This window comes from Stegastes partitus, unplaced genomic scaffold, assembly GCF_000690725.1.
Source record: "Stegastes partitus isolate 25-593 unplaced genomic scaffold, Stegastes_partitus-1.0.2 Scaffold791, whole genome shotgun sequence".
NCBI lineage: Eukaryota > Metazoa > Chordata > Actinopteri > Pomacentridae > Stegastes > Stegastes partitus.
The window spans coordinates 85,117-100,573 of NW_007578522.1; the positions used below are offsets into that span (position 1 = coordinate 85,117).

The 15,457-nt window shown below is 40.4% G+C and overlaps 1 protein-coding gene across 2 annotated transcripts in view; it reads right to left on the reverse strand.

Moving 5' to 3' along the window:
• Positions 1-12,719, reverse strand: part of LOC103364895 (histone-lysine N-methyltransferase 2C-like) — a 67,828-nt gene extending 55,109 nt beyond the window's left edge. For both annotated transcript variants that reach the window (XM_008292184.1, XM_008292182.1), the window contains exons 1-2: positions 12,036-12,719; positions 4,573-4,773 (exon numbers count right to left, since the gene is read on the reverse strand). In XM_008292184.1, the coding sequence (XP_008290406.1) occupies positions 4,573-4,772 (200 nt within the window). In that variant the 5' untranslated portion in view covers position 4,773; positions 12,036-12,719. The remainder of the gene's footprint in view (positions 1-4,572; positions 4,774-12,035) is intronic.
• Between the last annotated feature and the right edge of the window lie 2,738 nt (positions 12,720-15,457).

Sequence of the window (15,457 nt, forward strand, 5' to 3'; positions counted from 1 at the left end):
GTTTTTTCAAAATTAAAAAACGGTGCATCTGTGTATGTGTATGTGACATCAGTGAAACGGCGATGCTATGTTTCCAGAACAAGTTTGTGAAAAGGCAAGCGCTCTACTTAATTTCCTCCTGAAAGAGGCGAAATAATTTGATTTCTCTCTCAGTTTTGAAGGGCCCTAGTTGAGATTATTAGCAACAATTTATAGGTGTGCTGCAATTTATCTTTGAGAGACGACTGAATGATTACAATAACAGAAATACCTCAAAGAAAAAAATGGTTTACTGATAGTTTCAATAAAAATGCTGTAATTTCTCTAAGACTCGTTGTTGGCAAAGGTCTTGGCACAAGCACTGCCATTTCAGAAATGCTCTGACCCAGTCACTTGGCCATAACAATTAGGCCCTTGTGAAAGCTGCTCAGATCCTCAGACCTGACCATTTCTCCCACATCCAACAAGTTGATTACGAGAACTGACTGCACTAAGAATCAAAGCAAAATTGTGTGAAGTCTTAAATAAGATGCAAGGCACAAACTCGATTGGGTTTTCCCTCCTCATGCGTCTACTTCCTGTTGTGTTATTCAAATATATCTTATTACTGCTCCTTTTCAAGATTTTCTTTCATGACTGCCATTGTAATTGTAATCCTAGCTCTTTCTCCACTTCACTTGTCAACTCTTTAAAGATGTCTTACTACTATTAGAGAATTTTTAATTTTTTTTTACCAGTACAAAGAAAGTGCAACTATTCCTCGCTGAATGTGCCCTGTCAGCAAATCAGACAACCATAGCTACATTTCCAACCATATTCCTACGTGCCAACTCATGCAGATGTGCACATACACCAGCACACACACACCCCTCTTTTTCAAACAGGATGTAAAGATCTGTCAGTGTCAGCATCCTCCAATGGGAGCTCAGTTAACCTAATCTTGGAAGCGGCATGTGGAGGGAATAATTGTCATGGATACAAATTAAAGAGCAACATAGAGCGTTAGCATGCTAAGTGGGGAGAGCGAACAGCCCAAATGAGAGCAGCGTGTCTCAGGGGTACTCAGGAGGATGCAGGGGGTTGGAAGCGAGGGAGGAGACTGGAGGTGGGGGGGTAATTTTCGGTGCCACTGGAGAGAAAAATCACAAATGGCTGGACGCCAGATCAAGCCCTCCCTCTAAATGACTTCCATGGGGAACAAACCAAAAACACAAGAATGACAGAAGAGGCCTCTAGCAAACCTCGGCTAAAGACATAATTACCTATAAGCTTGAGTCAAACAAAAATATCTTAATCAGGTGGAAACAAACAACCACATTTTAACAGACATGTCTCCTCTCACATTCTGCTCAGCTAAGACGGGGTGTTTTGGATCACACTGAGACTTGTGTATGACAGAATCTAAATTAGAGCTAAAACGACTAAAGAATTCAGTAATTAGTCAGTGGACTACCGCCGATTTATAATTTTTCACACAAAATGCAAACTATCTTTGTCATATGACAGTAAACTGAATACATTTGAGACTAAAATCAAGCACAACAAACAATTTAAAATATTATCATACACTGCTGGAACAAAAACAGACATTGTTTCACACATTTCATTTACAAAATCATTGAAAGATCATTAACAGATTCATCTGCAGATGAATCACTAATGCAAGTTATTATTAATTGCTACTCTATTCTGATAAATAACTCTGACAGAGAATTTTTTTTCTCCAAGAATAATAACTATAATCAAAGAAATGGTTTTAATATTAGCAAAATTAACTTCAACACCATCTGTACTGCACTGACAAGAATTTAAAAGGACAAGTGATCAAGATATAGTTTACTTATTTGCCAAGCACAGCTCTAAAATTTTAAAATGAACTGCCATTAAATTTTTATTAAAGTAGTGCGTGCCCTATGTATTACTACCTATAAAACATGGCCCTTGCACAAATAGCAGCAGCAGAAATCTGACGAGACTCAAGTTATGTACGTTTTTGAAATGATTCTGGATCAGCCTGCACATGAAGACGTGTAAAGCTACCCACAGCTATGTACAAGCACTAAGCTGAACATGTTTACAGCTATAGCACAGCAACAAACCATGTTTTGGCCATATATCACGCATGCATCTAGAAAATTCAGCGCCTTCTGTCACACTGGCTTTCCTCTTTAAATTCACAGCAAACCCCATTACTCTCTCCATTTAAGATTTACGTCTCTGATTGCAGAAGGCAAACCCAAATGCAGAAATTGGCTGTGCGTTCAATTTCCTATGATCACAATCTAATGTATATACACACAACATAGTTGGCGGTGGTGACGTCTTCACATCGATTGTTACACAACATCAAACTGTAATTATATCCAGTATAACTACGCTAAAGGCATCACATTTCAGCATTCAGACAGCCAGTTATTTCACTGACAAATGCTCAAGACTAGTGTTCAACCCCATACCCTGCACAACTTATCCCCCCCACAGTCCCACCACAGGGAGAGAGAGAGGAAAAAAAAAAAAGAAAAAAAAAAAGAAAAGGTGAAAATAATGCTGTGGTAAGTAGTCCCAGCTAGCAGCGGACTGCCTGGAAAACCTGAAAAGGATCATGCGGCTCTGAAATGGACTGGCTAGCAGATGGAGCGTGGGCAAATCTAGTAAATTCCAACAACCAGGTCTACAAGAACGATTTCTGACACATTCTCCTTTGTCACAAACAAACTGCTGTTTAGCACTTAACACTGGAAATTTTAATATTAATACACACAGAAGAGGAAGAAGCTGGTTGGTCATTATGCAGAATTTGTCTACGAGGATTCACAGCTCTGTGAAGTTGCACTAGTGTATGTGATTGAGCAGAGTGTGTCACCATTGTTCTATTATAGTTAGTACAGTTTCTAAAATGTTACAACAGTAGTTTTTATCCACCGGTCCAGCACCACCATTAGCCTATATTTTTTATGAACAATACTAACATCTTAGAAATTAGGTTGTACGGGATTGGCCGAAAGCCCACAAAGCTCTAATCATTGTGTTGGTGGAGAGGAAGGGCTTTATGGAACATGAGCTCACTGTGGAGCTTTCTGGAGGCGCATTTTGATTCAACTCAATGAAACCTGAGATGGGATAAATAGCTGTGGTAACGATATTGATATCACAGTTATATAACGGTGGTAAACTGTGATAATCAGCAGCCTAATCTGTAGCCACATTAAATACGTTTTTATAAGACCAACTGCAATCTCGATTCTGATCATGACAACACTGGCCATTTGAACAACATAAATAAACTGAGCACACATCTGCTGAAGGTTCGTTCATGACCAGTTCATCAACATGAAGCAGTTCACGTCTGTCCCAGGTCATCCTTCTACTGTGGCATTAACGCATCGTCTGGATGCTTGCAGATTAAACAATCCATTGGGAGCAGGGTATTAAGATTGATTGAGAGGACAGACTAAGGAGAGAGTTAAGAACCTTGCAGGCATTATTTTACAGAGCAGCTAAGCTGCATTGTATGTTGCTATGGAAGTCACAGAGAAGCCAGACACCTTGTACAGTGCCTCTTAAGTAATATCTGGGCTGGAATCAGATGAAATAAAGCAGTTTAAAATTCTTATATGACACGGACTCCTAACCATAACTCATTTAATCAAATGCCTGCTACCAGCTAAATGAGCCAGATCATGACCAGTTTGGAACAAGCAACATTTTATGTGATGCATAAAGACCAATAAAATATTCTGTAGAATTAGAACACATTAAATATGCCCCCTATTCTAAAATAGTCTAAGATTATACTCATTCTTAGAAATCAGGAAAGAATGAAGGCCTTGTTTTTGATATCTTGACATGCACCACTGAAGTGTTTGTAGAAGATAATTCTAGGGGGGAAAAAAATAGGAGTGTGGTTCACTATTTTCATGTTATCTGCATTTAATGGTGAAGTTCTGGCGCTGCATCATAACCAGGAAGGCACTAAGTTTGCTTACGGTGGGATTTAATAAGCAGTAAGACATAATGGGGTTTTCAGTTTTATGACGGCAACAGATGCGGTGCAGAGCACAAACACCGTAATGCAAAGCAGGATCCTCCATTTTCTTTTAACGCTTGTTTGTTGTCCACCGAAACTACAGCTACTTTTATCAGTGAGAATGAACTAGTAACACAGCATTTAGGCAAACATCGTTGCTATGGTTGCTTACAGTTTATTACACAATATCTCATTATATGATGTACAATGGCAAGTGAAAAGTAGCCAGGATTGTCTGGTATCATCTGTGTGTTATCTCCTGATGGACACGGATCCACATTGTTTTATTCTGACAAACTGGGGATTCTTAAACGGTAGTAACGTGTCAAGGGGATGCTTTTATAACTCCATACATGACTGTGCCCTGTCAATGGGTCAGACGCAGCATCATCTCTTTGTCTCCACACCTGAATGTGGGGGCAGTGTGTCACAAACCTAGCACCTGGACGCAGGTGAGCGAAAGCCTTAATTTTCTTATTTTAATTCCATACTGTACTATTAGCGCTACGAAGCTGCTATGAAAATGCAAAAATATTTCTCTGAACGTCAGAGGTAAAAAAACCTACTTCTTTCTGTTCTTAGCCGTGGATAAGGGTGGTGCCTGGGGTATGATGGCGGTGGCGGAGGCAGCAGCATCCTTGCGCGGCCTGCCACGTGGTCGCTTGTCTGCGTGGGCAGGACTTCCTGTGGACGTGGCCCCTACACTGCTGGAGGGCGGTGAGGGTCCCTGGTCAGAGGGTTCCACAGTCTTATCCTCTGATGACATTCTTAAAAAAAAAAAAAAAAAAAAAAAAGATGACATCATTATGGATGCTAAATGGCAGGTAATTAAAGCCCGAAAAAGAGGAAAACAGATGACGATTTGCACCTCATTTGATTTCATATTAAGAGGCTTCCAAATAGTGGATAGGAAAAAGGAAATAACATAATGATGAAGGAACATGGCTTGCAGCTTTGTTCACGGAGATGTCTGGAGGTCCATATATGTTGAAGCGCTTTTGATTTAGCTTTGAGATGCATAAAAAATCGAGCAGTGTCTCCAGGAACAGTTGAGGAGGAGCAGTGACTTATGTGTTTCAGTGTCTGGATAAATATTCACAAAAATGCGCCTCTCTGCACCTCTTGGCAGTAAGACACCTAGTTTAGACAATATTTAACTGGACTGAAGCATTTCCGATGCCTTTTATAAGCCCATGGCGTATTACAATTTATCCGCCCCACAGACCTTCGTTAAAAGGTTCCACCTCTGACCAGAAAAATGCTCATCAACTTCGACCAATCTGAGCAGAGTACAGTGGGAGAAACGACCACTTCTTACTCAGAGCTGTTTGTAAACACTCCACATCCAGCCATTCCACATTTTCTAACTGCTGCAACCCACCCACTGAAAGACGACCCACTACAGACCACTCAATGGTAAACATTGTAAACGCTGCCCTTCAGTTGCATTTAACAATGCGAAGGGAAATTAAGAGGCAGCACGACTGCACTGGAAAAACAAACGGATTGAGATAATTTAAGGATATGTGACATAACAATATGACAGCTGGAATTTTGCGATGCCATTTGTAATCATATTTAGGTTAATTAGGCCATTGTCTGGACAAAAAAATAAGTCAACAGCTATAGATTTTAAGGAATATTACATACATATTACATATCTCATTGTTTCTAACATTTAAGTGTTAGTCAAAAATAAACATATTATGTAAGATGTTTTTTTTTTCAATAGATTTTCCATCAATTGTAATATCTCCCTATACAGATGGGTGCCAAATCAAAGGAAAACATCTAAGTTTCTTGGTAACATTTTGGGCCACCAGCTTCTATGTGCCTTGTCTTTCATTCTCTGAGACTGTGGAACTCTACTGGATGGATGAACACCATTCCTCCAAGAGATATTCCCTCATTTGCTATTTTGATGATGGTGGTGAAGACATACATTGGTCCAAAATCTCCCATGGATGTTCAAGTGGCTTGAGATGTGGTGAATGTGAAGGTCATAGCATATGATTCATATCATTTTATACTCAAACCATTCAGTGACCCCTAGTGCCCTGTGGATGGGAACACTGTAATCTCAGACGAGACCACTCCCATCAGGACAGAAAGGTTTCATCATAGGATAAAGGTGATAACTCAGAAAAACTTGGTATTGATTTGGAATGGCCAGCAAAATGCTCCCAAACACATAACAGGGCCAAAGGATTCCCTCATTGTAGGGCTCAAGATTTTCCTCATTTGTCACACATCTGTATTTACTGTTATTGTTCTGACACCGTTTATAAACGATGACAGATTTTGTGCCACCCAGCAATGACGTAAATGAAGCAAAGACACATCACCGTTGTTCAAAACATTTAAACGTAATGATTGTGTTGTATTCGTCCACTTTATTAACGTTCAGAAGCGGGCGTAAAAAACAACAACCAACAGCCCAGTGGAAAATAAGAGTAACTACTGCAATTGCTAGTAAACTTTGAAAATCAGTCTTTACGGAGGATCGTATAGTCAGCGGAAAAAATATCCAGTGTGCAAATAAACACTCATTTGCATTGAATGTCAATACAGTTTGCTTAGAATAGAGTTGTAACCTGGGGTGAGAGAAAACACTGTGCATTACTCCCATACCCTGGACCCCATAGATGTCTGAAGACAAAGCAGCTCTTAGCATATTTATTTCATGAGGCAGGTGTGTAGGATAGAGACGAGCATATCCAAAAGTTTTAACACACTCCCACGCACTGTCTAACTGGCGAAAATACATTTACCCGCTACGTGTTATTACTAGGCCTCCATCAGGCAAAAAAAAATAAAAACTGCCTGATGAAGGAATACCACCAAAGCAGTATTAGATCCGGGAGTCTGTTTGGAATCAAATACATCTCTAAAACAGGAACAGGCCTTTCTTCTTCTAGGTCTTCTGGGGAAAAAAAAAAAGGAAAATTGAGGAAGAGTTTGCGTTCGCTCCCCACCAAAACCTGTTTGGCAGTGTGATTGTCATATCTTGCAAATGACACACTGCATCCACGACTGGAGGTAAAACCAAAGATGTGTCTTAACAAGATGTTGGGCCACCTCATGCAGCCATAACAGCAGTAATGCGCCTTGCCATTGAGTCTACAAGTCTCTGCAACGCTACTGGAAAGGTAAACACTGTTCTTTCTAGGATATTCACTCATTTAGTGTTTTGACGATTAGGTGGGTTGTTCAGTTGGTTTGATAAGCGCAGGGGCTACTGCTTGTGAACATTTTCATGCTTGGACCATTTCGTCTAAGAACAAATTCTATCAGAGCACCGCTGCATTCAGTAGTTTGCTCCGCTCCTTTATTTGTCCCGAGTAGGCCTTTAGTCTATTCCTCTGTTTCACACTTTGAAATGTGGGTATGTCTGCTAATGTATCTTACAAACATCAAGCCTTTCACTTAGGCAGCATAGCAAGACTTTTAAGGGCAATTCATGATTTCGATGAAGGTCTGTGTGACATAAATTTAATCTCTCCCCGATTTATTTATTTTTTTACTTTGTTGTTCAGCCAAATACAACAGAGGAGAGTTTTTGCCATCAGGAGATTGCGATCATGCTTTCTAGGTTGCATGCAGGGTATTCCTTAGGTTTCTGGAGGGCTTAGGCGCTCTGTGTAGAAGGGTTGGGTTAACATTTTCAGTCTTTTTGAGCTTATCATGTGTGACAGCTGATTCCGTCCCTGTTCGTCATGAACGTATTTCCTCCGCAATAGTAAAACACATTAGAGGAGACTTCACAATCTCCTGCACGTTGAACTCTGCGCATTGAACAAATGTAAAGGTAAATAAAGATATTTTTTTTGTAGTTAAATTCTGCAAATATATCCCCACAGTCTGCTAGATTATGATCACAATCACATTGTTTGGTCTCCAAAATGTCAGAAAATGGTGAAAAATGTCTGATAGCCAAAACCCAACACGACATCCTCAAATGTCTTGTTTTGTCCACAACACAAAAACATTTAGTTTACAGAAAAACAACTGAAAATGTTCACATTTAAGCAGCTGGAATAAGAGAATTTGGACTTTCGTCCTGATGAAATAGCTACGATGAATTGGTTAACAAAAAAAGTGGGTCATTAATTTAACAGGAGACAACTAATACACTAATCGTTGCTGCTCTAATTATCTAAACATGCTAACTAGTTAAATATCAACACGTTATCCAGAACCACAGACTCCACCTTTAACTCTGAAAGCCTCAGTATAAACGGACCAGAAACACTCGCGGGCCTAGCAACGTTAAGGCTATAAATGACTGACGATCTATTGAAAAACTTGATTCCAAAAATATGACAAGCTTCTCATTCGTTCGGACCAATCTGGTATCTTTTCTCTGTGTAGTGGTAGAGAACCCGCTAGTGTTTATATTCACAGCTCACAATTATGAATTTTGAACCAAGTTCACGGTCCTAAAAGAACTACCTAGTTCACATTCATTTCTTCCGCATATTTTTTATTTTTATTTTATTTTTTAAATAACCTGCTCTGAGCTATTTTGTCCCAGTAAAACCTCCTCCTACGCTTCTACCACTAGACAACAATCATTGGTACATAGAAGCAAGTTTTGTTGTTAAAATGTGCTGGTTGTGTGGGTAAACTGTGTCACTTGGACGGGGAGTGAGGATACTTTGTGGTTTCGGCATTCAAAACTCACATAGTCTGGCTCGGCTCATGGTTAGCTACACTGGTAACCTCCTCACTGGTTTCGCTCGGCCTCCCAGAAAGATGAAGAATACAAAAGCAAACATTAAAGATCCTTGTTGTTTTTAGCAATAATGGCAATATGTCCAATCTGTAACCGATCTGAACCCAGTGTTAAAGAGATCTGGACTGAGCAGAACCAACAACCCTTTAACCAGTAGAAAGTCAAACTGGTGCTGAGACAGATTTAACCTCTTGCTGGTTTTTTGCTGTATAACATTACTCTCCAGTCTTTATTCAATAAACGCTCTTTTTCTTTTTAGCACGTTCATGCACAACACTGTAAATTTCACCCAAGTTCTTCTCTGCATTCAGCTTGTGCACTGCATGAAGATGCATGTACATTTTACAATGGTAGGGAAAAGCCTGTGCATGTATGTAACGTGTCTGCACACCCTGACTGTAGTGTGGACAAAAGTGCATCTTCATGAAAGTCCACTGTTGTTCATGTCTGTCCACGATTATAATCAATGCTTAAATTCTGCTGCAGGTAAGTGATGCAGCATAAAAATGGTTTTGTTCTTCACTGAGAGTAGAACTGTTTTATGATAGTTAGGTTTTTTGTGGGATTGACAGTATAGTATGGAAGCTCAGACAGGAAGACAGGTTGACCTGCCCAACCCATTATGTCAAAGAGACATTTTTTAATAATCCATTGTCCGACAGAACAGATGTACTTTCATTTCAAGCAGTGCTGCCATCAATACTGGCCGCATAATGGCTTGTGCACAATTTCAACCTGAAGCTTTTTATTAAGGCTTTAAGTCTCCTGCACACAAACACTGACTACACAGCAATACTCTTGCTGAATGAATCGAGTGCATACAATGATGGCTGACTGCAGCAGCTTTTGCTACATGATCAAAGAAGACAAGGACAAAGTCAAAAGTAGCTGCTAAAGAAATGTAAGCAATACAAGATGTTTCTCTTAGCAGTTAGTGGAAAAATACAGACGGAAAACCGAGAGAATACCGAGTTTAAATTACTCACACGGTCAGAAACATTAGCGAAACTCAGTAACGGTCAGTGGGATGCTCATGTTGGTTTGTATCTGCTGGTAGCCGTTTGCTAGCCCATCAGTTATCACTCCCTTATAAGCCGGTGGTAATCTGTATTTCTTTAAGTGTTTAGAGCCTTAATACAGCTGAATGTGGTTTTAAAATTAAAATAAGAAAACTGAATGTATACATTAAAACATCTTGATGGTAACTGAATAGTGCTCCAGTTTTGGTGAAGGATTTCTGATGCATGATTGCACAGTACCATAACCAGTCTTTTGACCAGGCAGCATGATGGCACCGGTGTGAAAGAGCCAATGGGTCAAATATGCTGCAATAGTTTGAAAACGTCCAAGGACAAAGCTAAATAAGCTTAAACATACTGTACGTTTCTCACTCGTTTACTGAAATCAAGGTTTACCGCTAAAATAATCCAAGTACTACATAATATGAACCCCACAAACATTTCTGGACAGACAGAAATTTAGTAAAATGTTTTTTGCACCACATTATCCTTTTTTAAAAGCAAATTGCTGTTCCAAAATGCTGGTGTACAATATTTTTGTCAGCAGTAATTTTACACGCATCTTTTTCAGAGAATGGTCGAGGCAAAAAATTCACACAAGCCACTTTCTAGCTTGTTTTTCTGAACCAAAAATGCAATTACATCAGACTACATTATGACTAATGTTTAGGATGAGTCATGAGAAGTTAAATTTGCTAGTTTTCATTTTTAGCAAAGCACTAAAATTGTTTAGAAACCATGGTGGGCACGGTTTGTCTCATTACACCGTATCCTTCACAGTGAGACATTTTGCACATCTGTATAATGCAGTGCCAGTGCTGAGGTGATATGTTGTTCGGCCCACATGAAATACATTCGCTTTTGACACACTGCTGGATTATAAGCTCATTTGAAGTCAGTGGTATTGGTGGTTAGTCATGTGTATTAGATTTTAAGAGACACTGCGTTTCCTGGAATTATTTATATTATTTGTGAGGTATTTTGTATCAGTGACCCAGAAAAGGTCTCAATTTGACGAGCACCACCTTTAGCTGCTGATATGTGGTAATTCTCTCTCTGGCCTCCACCAGCCTCCAAGGGCTGCAGACAGATGGTTGTCCAACACCAAACTCCACAAGATCTATTACTCAGTATAATAACTATTTGACCAAGTGTACAGTTTTTCAGAAATTATTCCTCTGAGGTTACATCTTTAGGTAAGAGAGAGGTGTTCCCACTGTTCCGACACACTGTACGCACAGATGTAGCTAAATTTTCTTGGATAAGGGCCATTTTATAAGGAGATTTACGACCAGGTAAGCCTCATCTGAAGCTGATGAGACTAAGGTTGAGTGTTAGGGCATCTGAGGTTAGGATCCGGCGACTACTAGGCAGTCACGACCACCACGGGCACAATTGAAAACGTGCTAGCGTTAGCTTTTGTTAACTCGAGCTTGGGCACAAAGCAGTTGCATTCAGCTAACGATAGCTAGCCTGTTGTGTTGAACTCTGTCGCCTTTTCTTCGGCGACCACAGACAAAAGTAACACTGACATCGTCTAAATGTGGCAGAAATTCATAAAAGAAACGAGTCCGCTGGTCATATTCAGCGGGGAATTGTAATTTCGATTCAATTCTGGGAGACACTGCCTAGCAAGAGAACTTTGAAAGAGGTTCGCATAGCAAACAGGTTACCTATGGTTGCAGTTAGTTGGCCAACTCATCACCTACGCCAAAACAGCGAACATTATTCCTTCTCCCTTTCGTTATCCCATTACTAATGTTAAACACAATAGACTTGGGGTGATGGCAAACTCAACGGGTAACCTTAACTACACTACCCGTTAGCCAACTTCCAATTGGGTACAAGGTAATGATGAGCATTTGTGCCCAACACACACAAAGGCTCGGTCTATTCAATGAAACGGAACTGTTCTGGGAATCTACAATGCCACACAAAAAGTGAAAATGATACGTTAACAAAACGGCGTAATCTTTGATTTCTGCCGTTCGTTACCGACTAATGGTAGCCGTGTGTGACTGTTGATCGAATATGTTGTGCAAAGCAGTAAAAAAAATCAATGTTACCCCAAGTGTTGGGATATATAGCACCCATGAACCATTCTATTGAATGTTTCGTTCCGTTGAATAGTCTGAGTCATGAAAGCCAAGGCGGCGACAAACCCCCAACATCAGACTGGAGGAGGATAATGTTGGCTCAGCCTCACTTGAAAAGGCGAATTTCTCTCAAATCTATCTCAAACGAGAAAACAATCAAAGTTCCCACTGTGGCTTACCTTCCAGCCCTATGAATAACGAATTATCCTCTTCATGTCCAAAATACTGGGGGATGAAACGTCGCACTTTTATCACCCAGCTAGCTAGCAAGCTAACTGAGCTAGCTAGCCTCTCTCCAATGAAGCAACACCGCAGTTCTCAAAAATGCATAACGCATATCATATTCCAGCGTTGCAATGTTATTCCCAACTTTGCCCATTTGATGGAAAAGCAGATGATGTAAATCCAACAGAAAACCGCTTCACTTGCACACGCATTTGCGGGGATCACTTTCCTTTCTCCAATGACAGCTGTCGTCGCACGAGTTCGGGTTATATAGCTAGTTGGTGTTAGCCACCCAAGTCTACGGCCAACAATTTTACCATTAACGTGTAAACAAATCAAAGCCAAAATCCAAGCGGCTGCAAAAGTCAACACTCCGGAAACGAAACTTGAATCCTCGGAGAAAGTATAGCGACGCGCAAAGCAAACGTTGGGTGCCGACCGCTGGGTTGGCAACTGGTTCTATTTTCTTCAGCTGCGACAAGCTGCGGGACCAAGCGGCCAGTTAGGAGACTCTCGCAGCCAGCCTGCCACGCAGTAACAACCGCCTCCAAAGACATGTAAAAACAAACATTAGCTTGCCAAAAACAACATTCCGCCTGCCACGCTGACCGAACTGCAAAATTACTAAGAAATATCACAAAATTAAGTTGAAGATGACGCTTCGGTGTACTCTATAACGGTGGCCATATCTAATGATAAGTGGCACCGAAGCACAGCCCCTCTAGGCTCTTCAAAAACTAGACCCACCTCCTCCTAGCAGAACTACGCCGCACAAATCCTCCCAAATCGGCGCGGCTCGTCGAAGAAGGGGTGTTTCACGAGTGTGGCAAATGTTTAAAGACACCCATACGGAGACATGGTGAAAAATACCACGCAAACCGTTTTACAATTTCTTCAAAATACTCTCTGACCCTGCGGAGGGATATGGGCATTTAGTAAATAAAATAATGGCCAGGGAGGACTCGAAAATACGGAGCCTGGAATTTCGCCCCGGCTGGAGGGGGAGTTTGGTGCTCCGGCTCATGCAAATCTCCGCCAGCAGCAGCTACAGTGAACATAACAGTCGACAGCCTTCCTCATAGCAAGGAGAAACACAAAGATGCATTAAGTTTAATAGCGTCGGAGGTGACTGTTCAGACTTCGAGCCAGCGGACCCGAACTGGCTCCCCTACGGCAGCGTCTCCTTTCCAGCGTCCCCCCTCTCTCACACACGCCCGTACTCAGATGCAGACATTAGGTGTTAAGTAAAAGGTACTCTGCAAACTGGCAGACATACTGTACATGCAGGGGTTAACTTTCGGAAAAGCCCCCGGGGGTCGGCTTTCAGCGGCTCTACATAATATGCAATAGAGCCAGCGGGTGTTACGCATTTACGTGGATTTTGAATATTTTTAAGACTCCTTTAGTGAAAACTTACAGAGTTTCTTCGAATGAAACCCTTCTGAAAAAAAATATCTGGAAATAAACACAGCCCTATTCCTTTAAATGGTAAACCTTGGCACCTCTATCCTAAACTATGAGCTCCCCCTGCTGGCCAAAACAACACAAGACGCCTTTTTAATTGATAGGAATCATTTGGACGCAGTTCAAATAAATCAGAAAGCAGCATTCAGGGGAGTGACAAATTGGGGCAAAAGTTTGAAATAAATGAGCAGGGAGACATAATGAAGGCTGGATTTCCAATACAGTGGATATGACAAAAAAAATAGTCAAGATATGTGCTGTGGCCTTTATGGTCACTGCATCCCAACTCTAATGAACAATGTCGGATGTTTTGTTCATATATGTTAGACATGGTTCATCAGCACACCAGATAGGACAATATATATTTCTAAGACTCTGCTAGAAAAAGAGTGCTATTAATTTCATCCCTCCAATAGACTTACAGAGACATGTAGAATCTTATGCAAATAAATTCTGAGGTTATTGTGGTGGGTCAACGCCACTATGCTGGCTGCTCCTTTAAATAATCACTCATTTGTTGCTTTACTTGCACCAGAGAGCTCTGCGCGGCGAATTGCACCAAAGGGTCAGAAATAGGGTAATTTGTCAAACAGCACAGTGGGCGCTATGCGTCGTAGGATGCTTTCTTCCAATTTGCCACCAGATTATCCACCGTAGTCACACACAGCGTACATGTTACAATTACGCAGATGAAACACCTACATGAGGCAACCTACAAACTTTACATGTGAAAAAAAACAGCAAAAAATATCATTAGAGGGAGAGAGAATAGAAGGCATGGGGAGCAATGTGAGCTTTACTGAAACAGCTGAAATATGGGAAAGAATAATTAAAAAAAAAAAAAAAAAAAAGGAGGGTAGAGATAATATAGAATTAAATCAATAAGTGTATACAGGCCTCACTTTACAACATAATCATTGATATGGAGTATCATATTCCAAGTCCTGAAAAAATACAGTCAAGTGCAGATTGAATATCATTTCCAAAGATTGAAATGATCCCTGAGAAAGAAAAGCAAGTTTAATAATGTCAGCAAAATTTTATTTTTAAATATGACAAAGTGCAAGTTTAGCTGTTTGTCTTTTACAGTAAATAGGATGGATGCAGGCCTGAAAAGTTAATCTTGTGGCATAACCTGGTCTCAGAGGATTCCTGGCTGATTTTATTGTGTTATTTTGCTTCAGAAATCCATAGATTAGTCAGTACACTTTTTTTTTAATTATTATTTTTTTATGAAGGGTTATTTTTGGGTTGTTATTCATACCAGATTCTATCATCAGCATCGTTCCGTGATGTGGGAGGAATATGTTAATATGTACGGTAACTATTCAGCCTTTCGCCTCTGCAGTCACACTAACTAATCACACTCAGTGTTTTATGTTTATTAGACCATCAGTCACTGTGGCATCAAAAGTCTGATTTCCTGTCAGCTGTGTTGCCTGACACCACCTAAGTGTGAGACGCTGCACGTACCGGTGTCACTCTCTAAATTATGACCTTTCAGTTGGTATATGTTTACACCACCCAACCGCCATTGACCTAATTACCTTGAAACATGTGAAGCTGCTGTTTAGTGGTGTATCCGTGATGCTCTTGCGGTTCTAATTCGTACAGGTGCAAAGCTAATACTGACTAATGTACAGAGACACAGGACTGTAATAACTACCAAAGGTGCACTTAAAACTGGGCTGAACTGACTCGATGCTTATGCAGCAAAAGCAATAAAAGAGATATAAAATACTTTATATTTCATACTCGAAGTAAATTTAGACCAATTTAAATGTAATTTTGGTCCAAAATGTGCCTTTAGGTCTTTTTTAACAGCATAGTTTGACTCATCATAATAGGAAAAGTACATGTATTCCTTGTAACTTTAACAATAGCTTGTTTCTATTAAAGTGTCCCAGTGAGC